The sequence below is a fragment of the Haliotis asinina genome, chromosome 15 (genome assembly GCF_037392515.1).
Source record: "Haliotis asinina isolate JCU_RB_2024 chromosome 15, JCU_Hal_asi_v2, whole genome shotgun sequence".
NCBI lineage: Eukaryota > Metazoa > Mollusca > Gastropoda > Lepetellida > Haliotidae > Haliotis > Haliotis asinina.
In genome coordinates, this window is record NC_090294.1 from 33,472,850 (window position 1) to 33,491,082 (window position 18,233).

The following is an 18,233-nucleotide window of genomic DNA, read 5'->3' on the forward strand; positions in this document are numbered from 1 at the left end:
TTGTGTTCACCAGACTTGGTGAAGGACTTCACTTGGTCTACTCCCATCACTGTACCATCCAGCAGTACATGGCGGATTTGCCATCAACAAAAAAAATCAACCTCTAATTTCAGATTAATGAGATGTGGGATATACCTTTCCTTACCAGTGAAGGACAGACGATTTGAAAAGCAGGAGACAATTTCCATCTGAGTAAATTTACTTACGCCCAAGAGAGTAATATCAGAAAGAAATATATGTACATATACAACTTTTATTTTATTTTTTATGCATAACGTTGTGTTAAAGCATATTTTCAAAAGATATTTTACATGCATGTAAGTTAACTGTTTTAATGCTATCGTATCTCTTAACCCCCCCACTTCTGACCCATACAAGCATATTGGCTGAATTTGGCTGACAAGTATTTCAACAAATCACTTTGGGACTAGAGCACCTATACTAATAAGATGGCATTCCTTATGTTTCCATCATGAATGTGGCAAATGAATTTGATATGTCACTTTCATTGAGACCTATATTCTAAAGCAGATGTCAGGTATGGTAGCTCACTCTGCTCATAAGATAATAATTACAATCTGGACAGACAAAAGAGAAACTTTGTTTCATACAAGGCTAAAAGTCTAGAAGTCCTACCTTTCCCAAAAGTCTCCAAGGTGATAGGTCACCAGTTGCAGTTGTAATCTGCATGGACACAAGGAAACATAGAGGTATGGTTGTGGAGGTACTTCTGCCTTTATCTTTAACATTCCACCTGAGGTATGAGACATAGACATCCTTCCTCCCTGGTGGTCCTTTAGCAGAATATGTACATGTGATCACTGGCTCCACCAAATAAAGGCTACCGCTGTCAACACCAGTGTCTGTAACATACGTATCAAGCATGAAATTTATCAAACATTTTCTGTATATAGAAATACCATCAATTTCCAGTTATGTAAAACAGAGAGTCACATTTGGCTAGGCATCCATGGGAAACCTTTAGGTCTGTCCAGTGATGAAGACTGATCTGCTAGTTTCAGCTTAAGTAATAAGGGGAGCTGTTTTTTGCCTCTCATCTCCTATTACATGTCAGGTTTTCAGGAGGCCAGCATTCAGTGTGATGATCATTGTACCCTGAATACTCTGCACATTTGCATTTGTAGTGAGGGGAATATTACCTTCTAGGAACATTATCAACCATGATAAAAATTCTGAGAATACTACCTCTAACACTTGATTACCTTTTTATCTGAACTTGTTTCTAAATCCACTAATTCAGCTTCAATAAATTTCCTAGGTTTTGTGTTGTCTTTCTTTCTAGTAGTCCTGGAAGTGTTATCTGAACATTGGAAGCATGAGAGACCTCAGAATTTTATCTTCACACCTGAACCCTCAGGATGCTAGAGGGACAGATATGTAACCCATATTCAACATTCACTTTGAAATCTAATAGAATCACAAAGGAACACAATTACAGATACTGTTAGCAATTGTTAGTAAATTTACTTCTGGATTATGGTTGCCTTAATTCTGTAGTTCCCACAGTCGCATACAGATAGTGAAATTTTAAAAAATTTAACCTTAAGTCATAGCTATTCCTAGTGGTATGTTCAATCCCCCAAGAGATATCTCCCCTGAAATGATGTCATACCATAATTATTTGAAAACCCTTCCAAATGTTTCTTAAATTAAAACTTCTATAGGACAAGTTGGGGAAGGTTGAGTGGGACATATCTGTAATTGTTCCTAATTTTAGCATAAACCCTTCCCTCTGGGTTTTGGTTGCCTGAATCCCATGTAAGGATGGTGGGCTATCCCCAGAGGAATAATTCTCCACACACCACTAACACGTTCCAGACCTTCTACGATAATTATGACTTAAGAAAGAGTCTGACTCTAATAACCCGTAGAAATGTATTAAAGTGAAGGAAGATAAGAACAAAACTATAAGAGAGCAAGTCTTTGAAGGGCATTTAGAAGTAAAATACCTAAGAATGAAGATTTTTATGGATATCAACTTCTTTATTATGAGAACACAACGTTTCAGAGTTAATGCTTACTCCTTCATCAGGTGTGAATAAAATTGATGAAGGAGTAAGCATTAACTCCGCAACGTTGTGTTCTCATGATAAAGAAGTTGATATCCATAAAAATCTTCATTCTCATATAAGAGAGCAGTCTCTTTCCTTCCTGACTAAATATTACCAATTAATAATATGAGATCCTATATGTGATGTCATTTCGGACTAAACCTAACATCTGACTCCATTTCTATTCAATATCCCTGAATATGACATCATTTCCAGGCAATGTCTATACTTCTGGTCAATGATGTCGCTTCCGGTTCCGGTTTCATTAACATCAGCGTCTGCTGTAGGCCCAACGTCACCTCCAATGGACCCAGAGAGACTGGAATCGAGTCGTCTTTAGCAATGAATCCAGATTTACCTTCCGCTTCAAAGACACCAGGCACAGAGTCTGGAGACGACGTCGTGAAGGAATGCCCAAAGTTGTGTACAGGAAGTCGACATATTCGGGGGTGGAAGTTGCATGGTCTGCTTTCTGTGGGAAGAAGCGTTCCCAACTCGGAATCCATGGTCATATGTGGAAACCTCACGGCTGCTGTTTCCCACGACCAGGAGGTCACCCTTGAACTTGTCCTTTTCATGGCGGCTCATGGCCCATGTCTACAGTTCCTGCGTGATAATGCTCGGCCACATACCACAATGCTGACATGAAATTTCCTTCATCAACATAATGGACTTGCCATCGAGGTCCACTGACCTTAATCATATAAAGCATCTTTGGGATGCACTTGGGAGAAGGCTTTGTGGTCTTAGGAACCAACCTCAGATTTGCAAGAACTTGGTGCAGTATCCCCAACCATGTGTTCACAAGCATCAGGCAGTCGATGAGGAGATGGTGTTTGGCAGTGGTGAATGTGCGGGACAGCCATACACAATATTCAACTGAGAAATTTCGAATTTTATTCTTGTGACTTGACATTCTTTTATACCCATGTTTTGGAACGGAGGTGTAGCCTAATGGAACTGATTGTGGCACTGTGAGTGCATAGAGTACATCTCAGCAATGAAATAATAACAATTTAACCTTCTTACCATCTCTTGTTCCTTTACACTGAGTGCCCTGATGAAAGAATGTGAAGTTTCTTTTTTGACTCAGCATATACATATTCTTATGAGTTACGCTGAGAGGAGGTAGCCTAGAAGAACCATGCCACTCTACAACATGATCTATTTGGGAACTAAAACATATATACAGGTAATCGATACATGATTTATTCGTGAAGTAAAACATTTATACTGGTAATAGATACGTACATTTGTTCACGCCAGTGGTACCAATGTACAACAACATGAGATGGACAATGAAATTTGATAGCTGGAGGCAAACACAGCAGGAAGGTGCAAAAATGAAAGAGAATATGGTTTGAGTATGCCTGGTGAATGGATGCGTAAAGAATTACCGTTACACATTTAACAATGCGTTGTATTCTCTCAGATCTCTAGACATCCATTCACCTATTCATTGCAAACACTTGCTCAATATTTTTAGAACACAGAATTTGGTAAATTCAAACGGAGGAATTGTCTGGGCAACCTGAAGTTAGCAGACTTGTTTTTCACTGTTCATTTTTCAAGTAATGAATAAAGTGCTAGCAGCAGATTCATTATTCACTTTAAGCCAATCAATTCCATCAAATACATACCATATTTCAATCAGGTTTGTGTTTCATTATTCGAACAACGAAAACCTCTCTGGCAATGGGCTTGCTATTTAAAAAGAATGCAGAAATTTTGCCAAATACGCCAAGATATGTACAGATAGCACCTCGACAAGTGTGCTTTGTCCAAAAGCTGATAAGCTATTCAGTTCCATTTAATAATGAAAACCTGGCGAGCATATAGTCTACATGAACTTCAGGAGAGAAGTACGGGTGTAGTAAGTGACAATGTTTATGCTTTGAAACATAGTCTGTGTCTTATGACATAACAATATTTCTAAAATCTGCCTCCAAATGTTGAACTTCATTCACATATGCATTAAACTGTTTTACTAAACTCTTCAAAAAAGTAGGGCAACCTGAACTTTCAATTTGGAAAGGAAGTGTAAATGTTGACAAACATTTCAAGTACAATCATATTATGAACGCACCACCAATTCCCTCTATTACCACCCCTAAGCACAAAGCATGATATGCACGTGCACAACACAAGAGCCCCATGCATGTGCATGGGGTCCCATTATTAATTTTGACAGTTTTCAAAGAGGTCAAGAAATCACTTAGAAAATTAATTTTGACATTCATCTTGCATCACACATTTGTAAGTGTTTGTTTCTAGTCTGTTTTTGAAAATCGTACACATGCAAATTACATGCCATACTCCAATCATGTTTTAAAAGCGACTACATTTTAAATAACTATGGTTGCAAGGAAGTGCAAATGGTTATGCACTCTCAAAACATTCATATTATCATGTCAACATTGATGCACTAACCATCTCCTAAACATTTCTAATTGTAAATGAAAAAATGAAGTTCCCCTACTTTTTCTTGAAAGGTATATATTAAAGTGAACCATTGAGAGGCTGCAGTTTGCACTCTTACAGTGAGGCTCATCGTCTGAGATCATTGATACATATAAACCAAAGGCTTCCTTCTTCCTGCTATACAACTGATAATATCAGCTAGCTACAGATGTTGAAAACTTAGGTACACATGTGACTTCCTCAGAGTGATCATTCTTCTTCTTAGAGCCAGTGACAGTTAACTGTAACCACCGTAATCTAAGTAGCGGGGAGGCTGGTTGAATCTTCATCAAATGAGAGAGGATACGTATATATGAATATACAATTTCTAGCTAACTCTCACATATGCAAGGGAATGCAACTAGGCAAGTCACCTAACTGTGTCACAATTTATCAGAGTTACCCCGAAAAAAAAAGTCTTATAACTAGTAATCAGGCCCCACCTGCTTTGAGAAAGCCACCTGCTTTGAGAAAGCCACCCACCCAAGACCCCATTACGAAGATGGGAAACTGAACTGGGAAGCTCACACGTTGCAGAACCAAAACAACACCACATGGCTTCCACTACTTACCACAGTAAGTCGACAATGGTGTGCTAAGTTAGGAACTAGGAGACTACGAATCCATAAACGAAACTGGAAAGGAATCGCTACACTGACACGATTGCTCCATTGAGTAGAGGTTAGCAAATAAGATTGTTGGACAGTTCCACATAGCAAATATGAGAACTAATCACTGCAGATCTGTACAGACACTAATAGCAATAACCCAATAAAATTGAGCGAAGAATTCTAATCCCCAAAGAATCAAGAACTAAATGCAGAATGTTATTTAGTTTTAACACAAGAGCGAATGCACAGACACACACTGTACTCATCTGAGTTGATGGGCCAACAACAGCTGCTGGGCCAAGATAAGGGGTCCAAACTGGTGCAGACCTCGGAGACCCCTGTACCTCGGAGCGCCAAAAGCAACCCTTCACGATGGCCATCAGGGAACAGTTGCTGTGTAAAGTCATCGTAGAGGCAAACACCTGGGCCTCATGTGGTTTGGGGTAGCAGTCCAGCAAAGGTGTATGCCCTCGTTATGGTAGCATGCATCCAAAAGGAAAAAGTTGTCTGTGATACCTCTGCTTTCGATGTAGTAGACAGTGGGATGAATAACCTCTTATGAAGACAGCGGCGCTCTTGGGAGGCAGCTAGGAAGATCTGTAGAACTATGACAGGACATAGAGACAAATCTTCAACATCATCTGCCCCAACGCAGCCCCCAAAACACTATTTCCATGTCATTTCTGTTCAATTGCACATGATTCACATTAAGCGCATGTAACTAAAATATGAGGTGGAGTAGCTAATGATGCTAGAAAGAAAGTCATGCAGTGACTTATACCAAGCGGCAGAGGACAAGTGACAAATCCCAAGCAGGAGGTCTGACCCTCTTAGATTCATCAGCAAATCTGGACAAATGCAGCAGATATTGGATCACTTTAGTAGAAGACGCCTTGGTTCCAGTAGTAGTGGCTAGAACAAAATTAACAGCAGCCAAATAGGGGACAATGCAGTACCTTCAGTTGTTTTTTGTTTTTTTGTAGCCCGTAAATACTGCAGAAAATCTGCAACAACTTGAGAATTCTTTCCATTATCATATACAACCCTTAAGTCGATGCCCTATACACAGCTGTTATAGCTGTAGCAAGTCTGTGTGAGTAGCCTTTGGCTATCAGTGATTTCTGTAAATGCACCAGATGTGCAGATGGAGAATTAGTGATGACCCGTGGTACATATATGAATGTGGATGATGAAGTAGGACATTCGGTGTGTGTAACTAAGTGGTACTATATTCGCTTCTGACAGTTTTTTGGCTGAAGAAACAGCTTTTAATTTCACTATTTTTCAAAATAGTGCCACCAAAATATATCTTAATGGCTGCAAGATAGTAAGAGCTGGGGGTTACTAAGGAGGAAACACACATGCGTTCAGGCATACCCAAGACATAGCTCATGCACCATAATCCCATGTGCCTGAGGGTCAGCGCCACATGCTGGTGAAGCTGATGGTTGTACCAAGTAGCAAACAGGTCTAGATCTGGTCACAATAGATCATCGATTTGAATTTTAGAGCTAGTAGTTTCCACTCTGTCGATGATGTGTGTGCCTGTGTCACAAGCATGGCATCATGACATTCCTCGCCAAGGGAATGTGCCAAGGAAATGTTGCATGCTCTGGCCACTATGATGACTGAATCAACAAGATGATAAAACTGAAACATCCACAGAAGCAGAGATGATGATCCCAGATGGTTTCGGTACGATACTACCATGGAACTATCTGATTGAATCAGCAGATGGGAGTACTACTGCCCAATGCCGAAGAGTGAGAATGACAGTGCTGAATGCTAGTTCACTGATATGAAGGGCCTTTTCTCCTGATGACCATTGCTCAGTAACTTGATGAAGGAGAAAGTAAGTGCCCAAGGCCTCGAAAAATATACCACTAAAAAAATGTATGATTGAAAATTGCTATCAACTTATACACTTACGGTTCAGTAATACAGGGCAGTCATGAAGAAAACCTGAATGAACATTAAAGGTTCAATGCCGCAAGAAATTGTACGTCACAAATGACAAGTGTTCCAATGTCAAGGTCAGTATCTCGTATGGACACCATTAGCATCAATGGTTGCTTAGCATTGGTGTTCCATAGACTGGACAAGACTCCGAATGAAGTGCCCGGGAATGAGTTGGTAGTCTTCCCTCAAGGCCATAAACAAAGCAGGTAACATCTGTGGCTGAAGGTCATGCTGTTGCATGCGTCAATCCAATTCGTACCACAAATTTTCAATAGGGTTAAGATTGGTGATCAAGTACCTGAATGTTGTTCTGGGCAAGGAAATCCCTGCTTATTCTTGCTGTATGAGGCCGAGCGTTATCATGCAGAAAAATGACGGTCTGGCAGTTCATGAAAGGAAGGACACGAGGCTCGATGATTTCATCACAGTAACGTTGAGCTGTCAAATTGCCCTGGACTGGGATCACAATTGTGCACTGAATCTTGTCCCACCTGTCCTTGGGCACAAACATCATGACCTGTTGTGTTGCATATCACTGGGTCAGTGTTACCTCCAAATTCAGCTGCCACCCTAACTGCGTAAGCAACTTGATGGAGAACGACATGTGGAGAAGAACACAGTTGTTGATATAGCTCTCAAATGTCACATCTTGACAAAGTAGGTAGCTTGAAATGTTATCGGTTTGGATACCCCAGGGAAAAGACACATGGCCATAAATATGCCAGCAGGAGAACCCTCCATTGGTAATGATGCCCCTTAAAAGTGAATCAAAGACGTCTGATGTTTTGGATTTATCAGTTAGTGAAGGCAGGCACCTTGCAGGTTGAGGGAACTGAGAGGTCTATTGTCTACATGACAGTACTAACAGAGTGCTGAATGTAGTAGGTTCGGCACATGAAGATAGTCTACAGGAATGTTCACATTGTGAACAAATTTACTAAATTTATACAATCTGCGATCTCAGGAATTTTTGGTTGGCCGAACAAAATGATGGTTCGCCAGGGAGTAATAAAGATAGCAGATCACTGCATGGTGACATAACATACTGTTACTTCTGAACTCAGTGCTTGAGCTGACTGAGGTAGAAAACTAACCCCAGTTATGTTATGCTCCATAAGCAGCCTTTCTCAGCTGGCTGACAAAATCCCAACACAATCACTCTTACTGGGAATGGAACTATTCACAGTTATGAGCAAATTAAAGGGTGTACTTGACATCCGACTTGTGGGATCAAGAAAAGTCTGCCAGGGCACTTCATAGTTCAAATGATTTGTAAACAAACAGTCGTCCACCATTTGCAAACATTACCCATGATGCAACAGTTGCAAAACCTGGACAAAACAATGTTTGGTAAACCAAACACAATCAAACACTAAACTAAACACAAATCGTGCCACAACCCATAAGATCTGGGCAAAGGAATGCTGGCTACTTGACAAGATATCACTGTGCCACCATGTGCAGAAACTTGACTAATCTGTCCAGAAACTTGCTGATAATGTAAAGGGTGATGTAGACGACAAACCAGGCAAAGACTGCACTGAGGTGATTTGCCAAAATGCTGCTATGAGTAGTGTGTAGTTATTTGACTCAGTCAAGCATTGCAAAATATTCTTGGATAGCAAGCTTATCTAGTAATGCCCAAACGGGTGGATGTAGAGCTGATATGCCGCAGGGTAGATTTATTGAACTGAATCATTCATCAAAGGTGAAGATCAGAAGGTAGACCAAATCTGGAATGAGATGAGCCTCAGTCATGGAGGAGACTCGACTTCTGAGAATCTGGGGAATGGTGAATCATATAGCTACTACCTCTGTTCAACTTGCAAAAAAAGGGTACAAAGTGGAATAAGTTATGTGACAAAAACGCATACACCATAAGGTAATGTTTTTTTCATATTGTGGACATGTCCACACAACCAGCACATGCTCAAGCACTGGCCTTGGTAATCTGGATATCTATGTAATGCAGATAAACAAAGCAGACTGTCATGATTACAGCTTGCCACTTGGTGATAGGGAATTAAGAGCTTCACAAATGCCCTGAAAATTAGGACCATGTTAACTAGCATAGTATGACAAAGTTGGCAAATTCTAGATGCAAGTTCAAGATTCTCATTAGGATGTAACAACCAAGTCCCAATCCTCTAGGTTGAAAGTAATTAACTAAAGTAACGCTGGAAAAGCTTGGAAAATGATTTTTAGCCTTGACATAAATATGATGAATTTGTCAGGAGATAAAGCACATATGTCAGAGATGTACGACTCCACCTAGTTGGATATTAAAGCCGGATGAAAAAATGCACTTGAGGGGGGACTTCACGGGAGGAAATTTTAAAGCTTTAACAACATTTGTAAATATTTTAAGTGCAAACTGTAATCTTAAAATACAGACCATCCTCATTTATATAGATTCAACTAATTAAATATTATAAATGATTGAAAAAGTTTTGTTCTTTTGAAGATCAATATGTGAGATAGATGGAACTCTTGAAGTAGTTATGTTCAAAATAATTATGTAAAAATGTCTCAATTCAAATCGCATAGATCATCTTCTTCACACACAGAAGTTTCACTTCATGTATGAGCACTGACCTGGTAACATGTGACTAGATTTATCAGCAGAACAATTAATTTCAAATTTATGCCCTTTGTTTCATACTGGAGAAATAAAGGGGAAACCTCTCATCAGCTATTACAGGGTTTACTACAGAATGTGTAAAGCTGATAATTTGACACAGTCTGGTTTACAAAATCTGCTTTTGAGAGATATGGACTATACAGTGTGTGAGTTTAGTTTAATGCTGCACTCAGCAATATTCCAGCTATATGGCAGTGGTCTGTAAATAATAGAGTCTGGACCAGACAATCCAGTGATCAACAGTATGAGCATCGATCTGTGCCACTGGGAACAGATGACAAGTGTCAACCAAGTCAGCAAGTTGGACCACCCAATAGGCATAGTCGCCTTTCATGACAAGCATGAGTTGCTGAAGGCCTATTCTACCCCGGACCTTCATGGTATATAGAATGTGTAAAGCCCTTAATTTGACTGTAGTCTTTTGTTTAGAAAGTTACCTCAGGGGTCAGTTGCAATCAGAAGAGTTGAAGAAAACTGCAATTTTGATTATTTCAAATTACATACCTTGATGAGACCTGGTATGATAAAAATCACTCATCCGATTAGATGTGGCTTTCTTCAGATTGTTCTATGGCACCAGTGTTACCATCCAGCATTACTAGATTCTCAGACAACTCTGTAGTAATGTGTTGTTCACAAGGAATAAACAAACGACAAAGAGTTTGTACAATCAATGTACCAACACAAAGTGCACATGACACAAGAAGGGAAACTGATCTGTTGAAGCCAAAGATGGTAACTCCTGAATGCTGTAAACCCCTAAATGACCATACGTTGTAGATTGATTCTTAGCCACAAGAGTATGACAATGGACACTGGTATAGTTTTTGGTAAAACAGCATGACCTAAAATCAATGGCATGTAATTCCGATATCCAAGCAGCAAACACTATCAGGAAGGCCATCTTGAAAGTCAAATATTTGAGAGACACCAATCCTAGAGGTGCAAAGAGCACCTTCACAAGAGCTTGCAAAATGAGGCAAGGATCCCATTTTGGAAATATGGATGGAGAAGACAAATCCTGAAGTTGAAAAGAGCGTATCAAATGATGTAATGAGATCCCACATGGAAGCCTTGGAAGCTGCAAACTGATGCAATGGTAGAGAGATAACTTTGATAGTACCTGCTTCAAGTTTCCTGTGGGTACAGAAATACAACAAAAAATCCGTTATCTCAGGAATGGAGATGGCGCATCAGAGGAGCTGTCGCTCAGTTCTCTATTGGATAAACTTCTTTAATCTTGCATCATAGAAGAGAGAAGTGCATGGTCGTGAGGCTTGGGACATGGCTTGTATTTGTCAGGTGAAAAGCCTTGTTCCTTGAAGAAAAAGTTGATAATCTCCACATGTAATGATTGATGTGCCACAAGAGGTTCTGTTAACAGTTCCAAGAGAACCAGAAACCAAGATCTTGGTAGTCATTCTGGTGCTACTAGGTAAAGTATGCAACTATGTTGTAGGAGTTTGGATAGGACATCCAGGATCATTTTGAATGCCGGGAAGGCATATCATGTTGTCCCATCAAAGCATCCAACCCCCTGGTGTTGGGATCAGGTACAGGTTTGATATAGACTGGTAGCTGTGCCATTTGACTGGTTGCAAAAAGATTGATACACAGAGTCTCCCATTTTCGACAGATCATCTGAAAACGAAAACGAAACAATGGATGGATGAGGAATCCCAGATGCATGAGCACTTAGATAGCAAAGTGGGTATGGTGCAGCAGTATGCCTGTAGAATTATGTGCTAGTTCAGAAAATTATCCAGATGCCCATGGACAGCAATGTGACAAAGATGGAGAAAATTTAGAACAGGATTCATGACAACTGTAAAGTGCCAAGAAGTGATGGATATGCTGGACAGCAGAACATGAAACTGGAATTGACATCCACTGACTGCAAACCAGGGAAACTTCTATGACGGCAAATGGATGGGCACATGGCGATAGGCATCTTTTAAAGCAAGCTGGTGAACTTTGTGTTTGTAGGAATTCCATAGCGATTCCATAGTGACCTTGGGAGGTTGACGTAAAAACTGTTCAATATTTTCAGGTCAGTAGCCAACCTCATATCCAGGGTATCTTTCTTGTGGGCTAGCAAAAAATCTAGAATAAAACCCAGCAACAACTCAACAATTGCTTGTTTTAGAAGTAGTTGTTTGATGGCTGTGAGGGCTTATGATAGTCAAGGGCTCTTGAGGTAGAAACATTGACTGTGAGGAAACACTGTTAATGGAGGTATATGATCAAATTGGAGATAATATCCTTGAATGACGGAAAGAACCCATGGAATGTCTGCTATTTGTGTCCAATTGAAACAGTAATAAGACAGGGTGATGGCTGAATTGTATGTTGAAATTCCATAATCAAATTCACATCAGTGGATGGTTCCAAATGGACAGGTTTTGAGGGGTTTTTTGGGTTTTTTTATTGACACCACATTCCATATAGTGCTGTACATGTTGTATACAATGTTTGCAATGGTATATGGGGTTACATTCAACATATGTTCTACATACTCACAGGTATCCATACTGTCCTGTGATATGCAGTGTTATATTTAATATGTCATAAAGTACGCGTCTTAAGTTGGCATAAACATCAGATGAATGAGTCATGTATGACATATCATATTGTCTGTATCCCTACATCTGGCCTATCATGCTGTATATTGCATCATGTCCAAACATATCTTATTATATATTGCATTACATCTAATCTATCATGTTCTCTAAATAATAGTGCATCACAGCCAGCATATTTTGTATATTGGAAATACATCTGACATATTATATTGTTACTATCGCCTCCTGTAATATGTCATGTTGTATATTGCAAAAAAAATCTGATATATTGCTTCGTTATACAGCAGTACACCCAACATACCATGTGCACTTAGTATCACATCTGAGATATCATGTTGTATATAGAACAACACCCGACACAGTATATACAGTCAGGTCCAACCACCCGTGTTATACATCGTGTATTATCTGACAGATATTACATATAGGTCTTATCAAACATATGTTACATATAGTATCACATCTGATATATCATGCAGAGTCTAACATCAGATTGAATGCGTATTGTATGTTTCGCCAACATTTAACTCATTAAGCCCGAGAGCCACTTCACTGCTCAACACCTGGAACCCCGTGCTGATTGCCTGGCTGGCTGTAGCGAGGCTAATTGGCGCTATTCACGCCTGATATCCCTGGCAGGTTTCGGAGATTACAGGAAACTGTCTCGTCATACGAGCAAGGCCTGATTGTTTAATTGTTTAACTGCGTTGTAAAGGTATATGCTGAAAGAAAGCAGGAGTGAATACATGTCATATATGTAACATTTTATGTAATTTTAGTGCACTTTCTCTTGTAGACTTTTGGTGGCATGTACATATGTATTTTCTTAACACATGTTTGTATTCTTTGTATGTAAGACATACTTAAAAATATTGTCCCTCTCATATCATTGTGTGAGGTTAAATTGTTCAAAACATCTATGTCAATGGCAGTAAAGAAGAATTTACGCACATGCATAATAATCTTCTATGAAAGAAGTGTTTTCACTGATATGTTGCCAGTGTATACTAATTATTTTAAGGTAAGTAATTAGCTAGTGTGTACATGGAACAGATTCACAGTTTGTGGCTTTGGTTCATGTAGATTTAACGCAGAAAATATATGTTATCGCACGAACAAACATGTATACATATTGTATAATGCTATTCCTTCCACATATATAAGACAAAGGGTTATGGGATGGGCGTCATCAAAGTTCCCGAATAGGATGTTTTGTATCTTAACTGTTCAATATAGTCCCTGATTTGTTATCTATGACCAATCGTATCATGAGATACCTGTCACATAGGAAATGACAGGTGATGAGGCGTGGGCTAAATTTCTGAAGAGCATGTTCGGTCACTAGACAGCTTGGATACAGATTGACTATTGGTTAGATCATTGACCAGTTGATATGCTAGATTTCGGCTTTATCAACTCTAGCTATCATGAATAAGTTTGTGTATCGTGAACATACATAATCGTAAGGATGCCTGAAATGTACATGTAGGACTAACAAGCACTTTGACAAGTATATTTTTCTTTGACGCGCTCAAAGCGCTACAATCCAATTATTTTTACCCTGGATAACCCAATCCAATCATTGAGTAGAGATAGTATTTATTTGCATATACATTTAGTGCACAATACTTGTACATCAAACATAATGGCTTGCTGAACATTTCAATATAATCTGCACATTGTAACGAATAAATATCATAATTCAAGTACATGTATTATAGAATTCAAAAAAGTTACACAATACTGATTTATTGTGATGTATACACTTGAAGTTGAATCTCCCCAAATATTTATGAAGATGGGCATACTTATATTTGTTTTGAAAGCAAACGAATTTCAGAAGATTGACAATGGGAGTGACTCCACAAAATAGGTTGTCCAATGATGTAACAGCGCATAAGTTTGTTTTACACTTGTCACGGGACAAAACTTTACCTAAACATGCATTCGGCCAGAGGCTGTTATTTTGAGGTTGAAAGAGGTGTTCATATATCTCATTTAGTGTTGTCTGATTGAATGATTATACGCATCAATTCCGTAACTGATATATTATCCTCCTTTTAGTGACGATGGATCTGATACACATGATCATTACACTGGATAATTACACAGGATAAGATAATTACAGAGATCAAATACAAACGTTTCTTACACAATGCTTATGTAAATTGCATTGAACAATCACATTTCAAATCCGCATGAAACAGCTTGAACAAAATGCCCCAGTTACCTTTCTATGGTTTATGTGTACTATATATGTATATTATGAGTAGATGCAAGAGTTATCACTTCATATTCGATTATGTATTATTGTCAACTTTAAAAATTAACAGTCGCAAGTGAATTAGGTCTAAATTAGTAACTTGGTTTATTTCAAATCTACACAAACATGGGCGTGATACGGTATTGCTATTTATGTCTACTATTCATTATATGAACTATTACAAAGAATGAATGAATGACTTAATTTAGAAGAAGGTTTTGTAATCTTGTCACCGTTAATTCAATCAATGTGCAAACATAGTATCTTAGTATTCACTCCCAATGACGACTAACAAACACTTACCTCCTGTAACAACATCTCATTATCCCTTTTCTCACAGACATGTGTTCATTTGCCAGTATAAGCCCCCGACATTGCAAGCAATTGTTATCAAAACACATTAATAGTTCTTCTGATTAACACAGAAAGTAACCTCTCTCAAAAGAAAAGCTAATCTTTGATCATTACTGCTAAATTGATTGAAATTACAGTACGAATTTAAAATGTGAAACGCATATGCGAGTCTATCGATGAATGAGAGGTGCTTTTCATAACCCCCAATATGCGGCTCTCGCTGAATAAGAGGTGCTTTTTATTACCCCCAATATGCAGCTCTCGCTGTGAGAAGCTAATTAATTTCCTGCACATATGCGGCTCTCAGCCTTAATGAGTTAACTTATTGTGTTTTATATTTCATCATATAGCCGCCCTGTAATATATGTTCCCAGTGATACATCAGTACATGTGTTATAAATTGGTTAACTAAGTAATCAATATCTAACTAGAAGAATAATATTTACTTTTTTTTTTTTTTTGTTTCTAAAGAGGAAACAGATCAAGAATTCACAGAAGCAGTTGCTGCATCACAGGTCAAGTTTGAATAGTGGGAGTAGAGGATGCCATTTCTTTGCAAATTTTATCATTTCATTCTTTCTTTTGACAATGAAGCTTTCAACAGTGAAAATATCTTTTAAAGTATTTATAAAGTTATTAGATTTTGGAATGATTCTTTCAAAGAAGAGACACACATATGTCTTTTTGCTGAAATGGTGATATGATTAAGTAATGGGTTTTTACTTAAGGCACCAAAATACACTAAATATTTTGTCAGATTACATTTTTGTATCAAGTAAGTGTTAATAAAAAATTTGAAGATCATTCAAAAACTTCTCAGTTTCACGGCATTCCCAATAGTTTTCATCCTCATCCTTACAAAAGCTGCATAAAGGCACTTTGAATAAAGTTCGTTTTTAAAAGTTCTTTTTTGGTATAGATGATACCATGTAAAAATTTAAAGTGGAAATCGAAGGGTTTTACATCATTAATGTCTTGACTGCAAGACTTAAAAGTCATTGGCCAATCAAAATTTGTATCATCGAACATATTTTCCCATTTATGACACATATTAGTATTATTATTGTTAAATGACAGTATATCAGAAAATAATCTTGAACCATGTATTGATTTCATAAAATTCTCTTGATCAGAATTTAGATTCATGTCATAGATATGTATATACCTGTGATTTGTTATTATGTTTTTCCATGCTTCAGGCAAAATATTTAGGAGATATCTATGATCTAATTCTGTCCCTTTTATCAAATATTTACTTTCCAAACATTCAAAAGACATCAAACCATCTTCATCACACAAGTCCTTGATGGTTAATAGTCCTATATTTGCCCAGATGTAATGATTTTGGTTTTTAAATTTATGATTAAACCATAGTGGCTGTGCTAAAAATTCATCAAGGTTGCTTTCCTCTATAGTGTTTTTTTTACAATACATACTCCATGCTTTTAATATATCTGTCCAATATGGATTATGCATATGAACAATATTACAAAAATTGGCACCAAATTTCATATCATGTAAAGGAAAATTGCATGGATTACATATTGATGATTTTCTCAAAGTAGATAGTTTCAAGGCACTGATGAAGGTTGTTATGTCAACCATCCTTAACCCCCATGCTCATAATCCTTTTTCAAAGTACTTCTCTTGATTTTGTCAGTTTTGTCATTCCAAATGAATTTGAAAAATATTTTATCAAGGGAGGTAACAAAATCTTGGGGTGGATTTGGTAATGTATTGAAGATATGAACTAATTTTGAAATAGCTAGTGTCTTGATAACAGCGATTTTGCCAATAAGTGTCAGATGTCTTTTTCTCCAGACTGCTAATAATCTATTTATTTCCTCTAGTTTTTTTCTTTGTATTGATGATCCATAGATCTTTCAATTCAGCATTAAATATAATTCCCAGGACATTAAATTCATTCAATATTCAAATCCTGACATAGTTTGTCTCTGCAACCTGCTTTTGATCCTATCCAGATTGCTTTAGTCTTATCAATATTTATTTTAAGTCCTGACATATTATAGAATGTATTAATTGTAGCAATAGCAGAATAAAGACATTTTTCAGTACCATCTAAAAACAACTCAGTATTATCTGCATATTGTCCTAATTTATACTCCTTATCATCAATTACTATACCTTTGACTATTTCATTTTGCCTTATCATGTATCCAAGGATTTCAGCTACAAAAAGAAAAAGACATGGTGATAACGGGTCCCCTTGTCTACAACCCCGTTCATTTGAAAAGAATTAAGAGAGATGTCCATTTTGAATGACACAAGAAGTTGTATTATAGGTTAGGATATTTATCCATCTAATAATTTGGGGACCGAAACCAAACGTTTCCAATACCAAATTGATAAAATCTTTAGAGACAGTATCAAATGCCTTTTCAAAATCAATCAGAATTAATAAACCTTGGATGTCTCTTCTTTTTGTCTCAAACATAATGTCATACATGATCTTGTGTCTTCACTTATATTTCTACCAAGTATAAATCCAGTCTGATTTTCATGTATAAGAGAGTCTAAGTTTTTTTTCAAATGATAAGAAATACAAGTGCTCACTATTTTATACAATGAATTCAATAGTGTTATTGGTCTCCAGTTATTCAAAAGAGTTCTGTTTTTATTTGGCTTGGCTATACATGTGATAACACCTCTTTTTATTGTAAAAGACATTTGATTTTTATTAAGAATATCTTAAGTAAATCTATAAATCCAGTATTTAAGGTCTTTCCAAAAATATTTAAAGAAATCTATTGGAAATCCATCTATTCCAGGACTTTTGTTATTTTTTTTTTTTTTACCGCCAATGTTACTTCTTCCATGTCAATATCTTTTTCTAGTATGTTTCTAAGATGCTCACTTAAAGTGGGAGTTACTACATCTTGTAAACAAGAATCATCCTCATATTTCCTACCAGAAGCATAAAGCTTTTTGTAAACATTTTTTACTTCATTTAAGATAGAATAGATATCGGTAATTTCATCATTGGTATCTGTGACAATCTTATTAATTGATTTGCTAACATCGTTTGTATTTTGTTGGTTGCAAAAATATTTGGTTGGCTTTTCCCCCCTCTTCATACCATATTATTCTGTTTCTGAGCTGTATACCCCTTATTTCATCTTCTTTAATTTGTTGTAGTTCAAGTTAATGTTTTGCTAGTTCGGTTAATAAATTTTCATCTACAGTTTGAAAGTCCCTTCTTATTGTTACTTCATAGTCTTTAATTTTTTTTTCTAGTTTTGAGGCTTTATTGGTGAATTTCTTTTTTAGAAA

General features: G+C 37.4%; 1 protein-coding gene across 2 annotated transcripts in view; it reads right to left on the reverse strand.

Moving 5' to 3' along the window:
- LOC137265813 (tyrosine-protein kinase receptor torso-like) overlaps positions 1-18,233 on the reverse strand; it is a 504,354-nt gene that overhangs the window by 355,046 nt on the left and 131,075 nt on the right. For both annotated transcript variants that reach the window (XM_067801275.1, XM_067801276.1), the window contains exon 6: positions 637-863. In XM_067801275.1, coding sequence (XP_067657376.1) covers positions 637-863 — 227 coding nt within the window. The remainder of the gene's footprint in view (positions 1-636; positions 864-18,233) is intronic.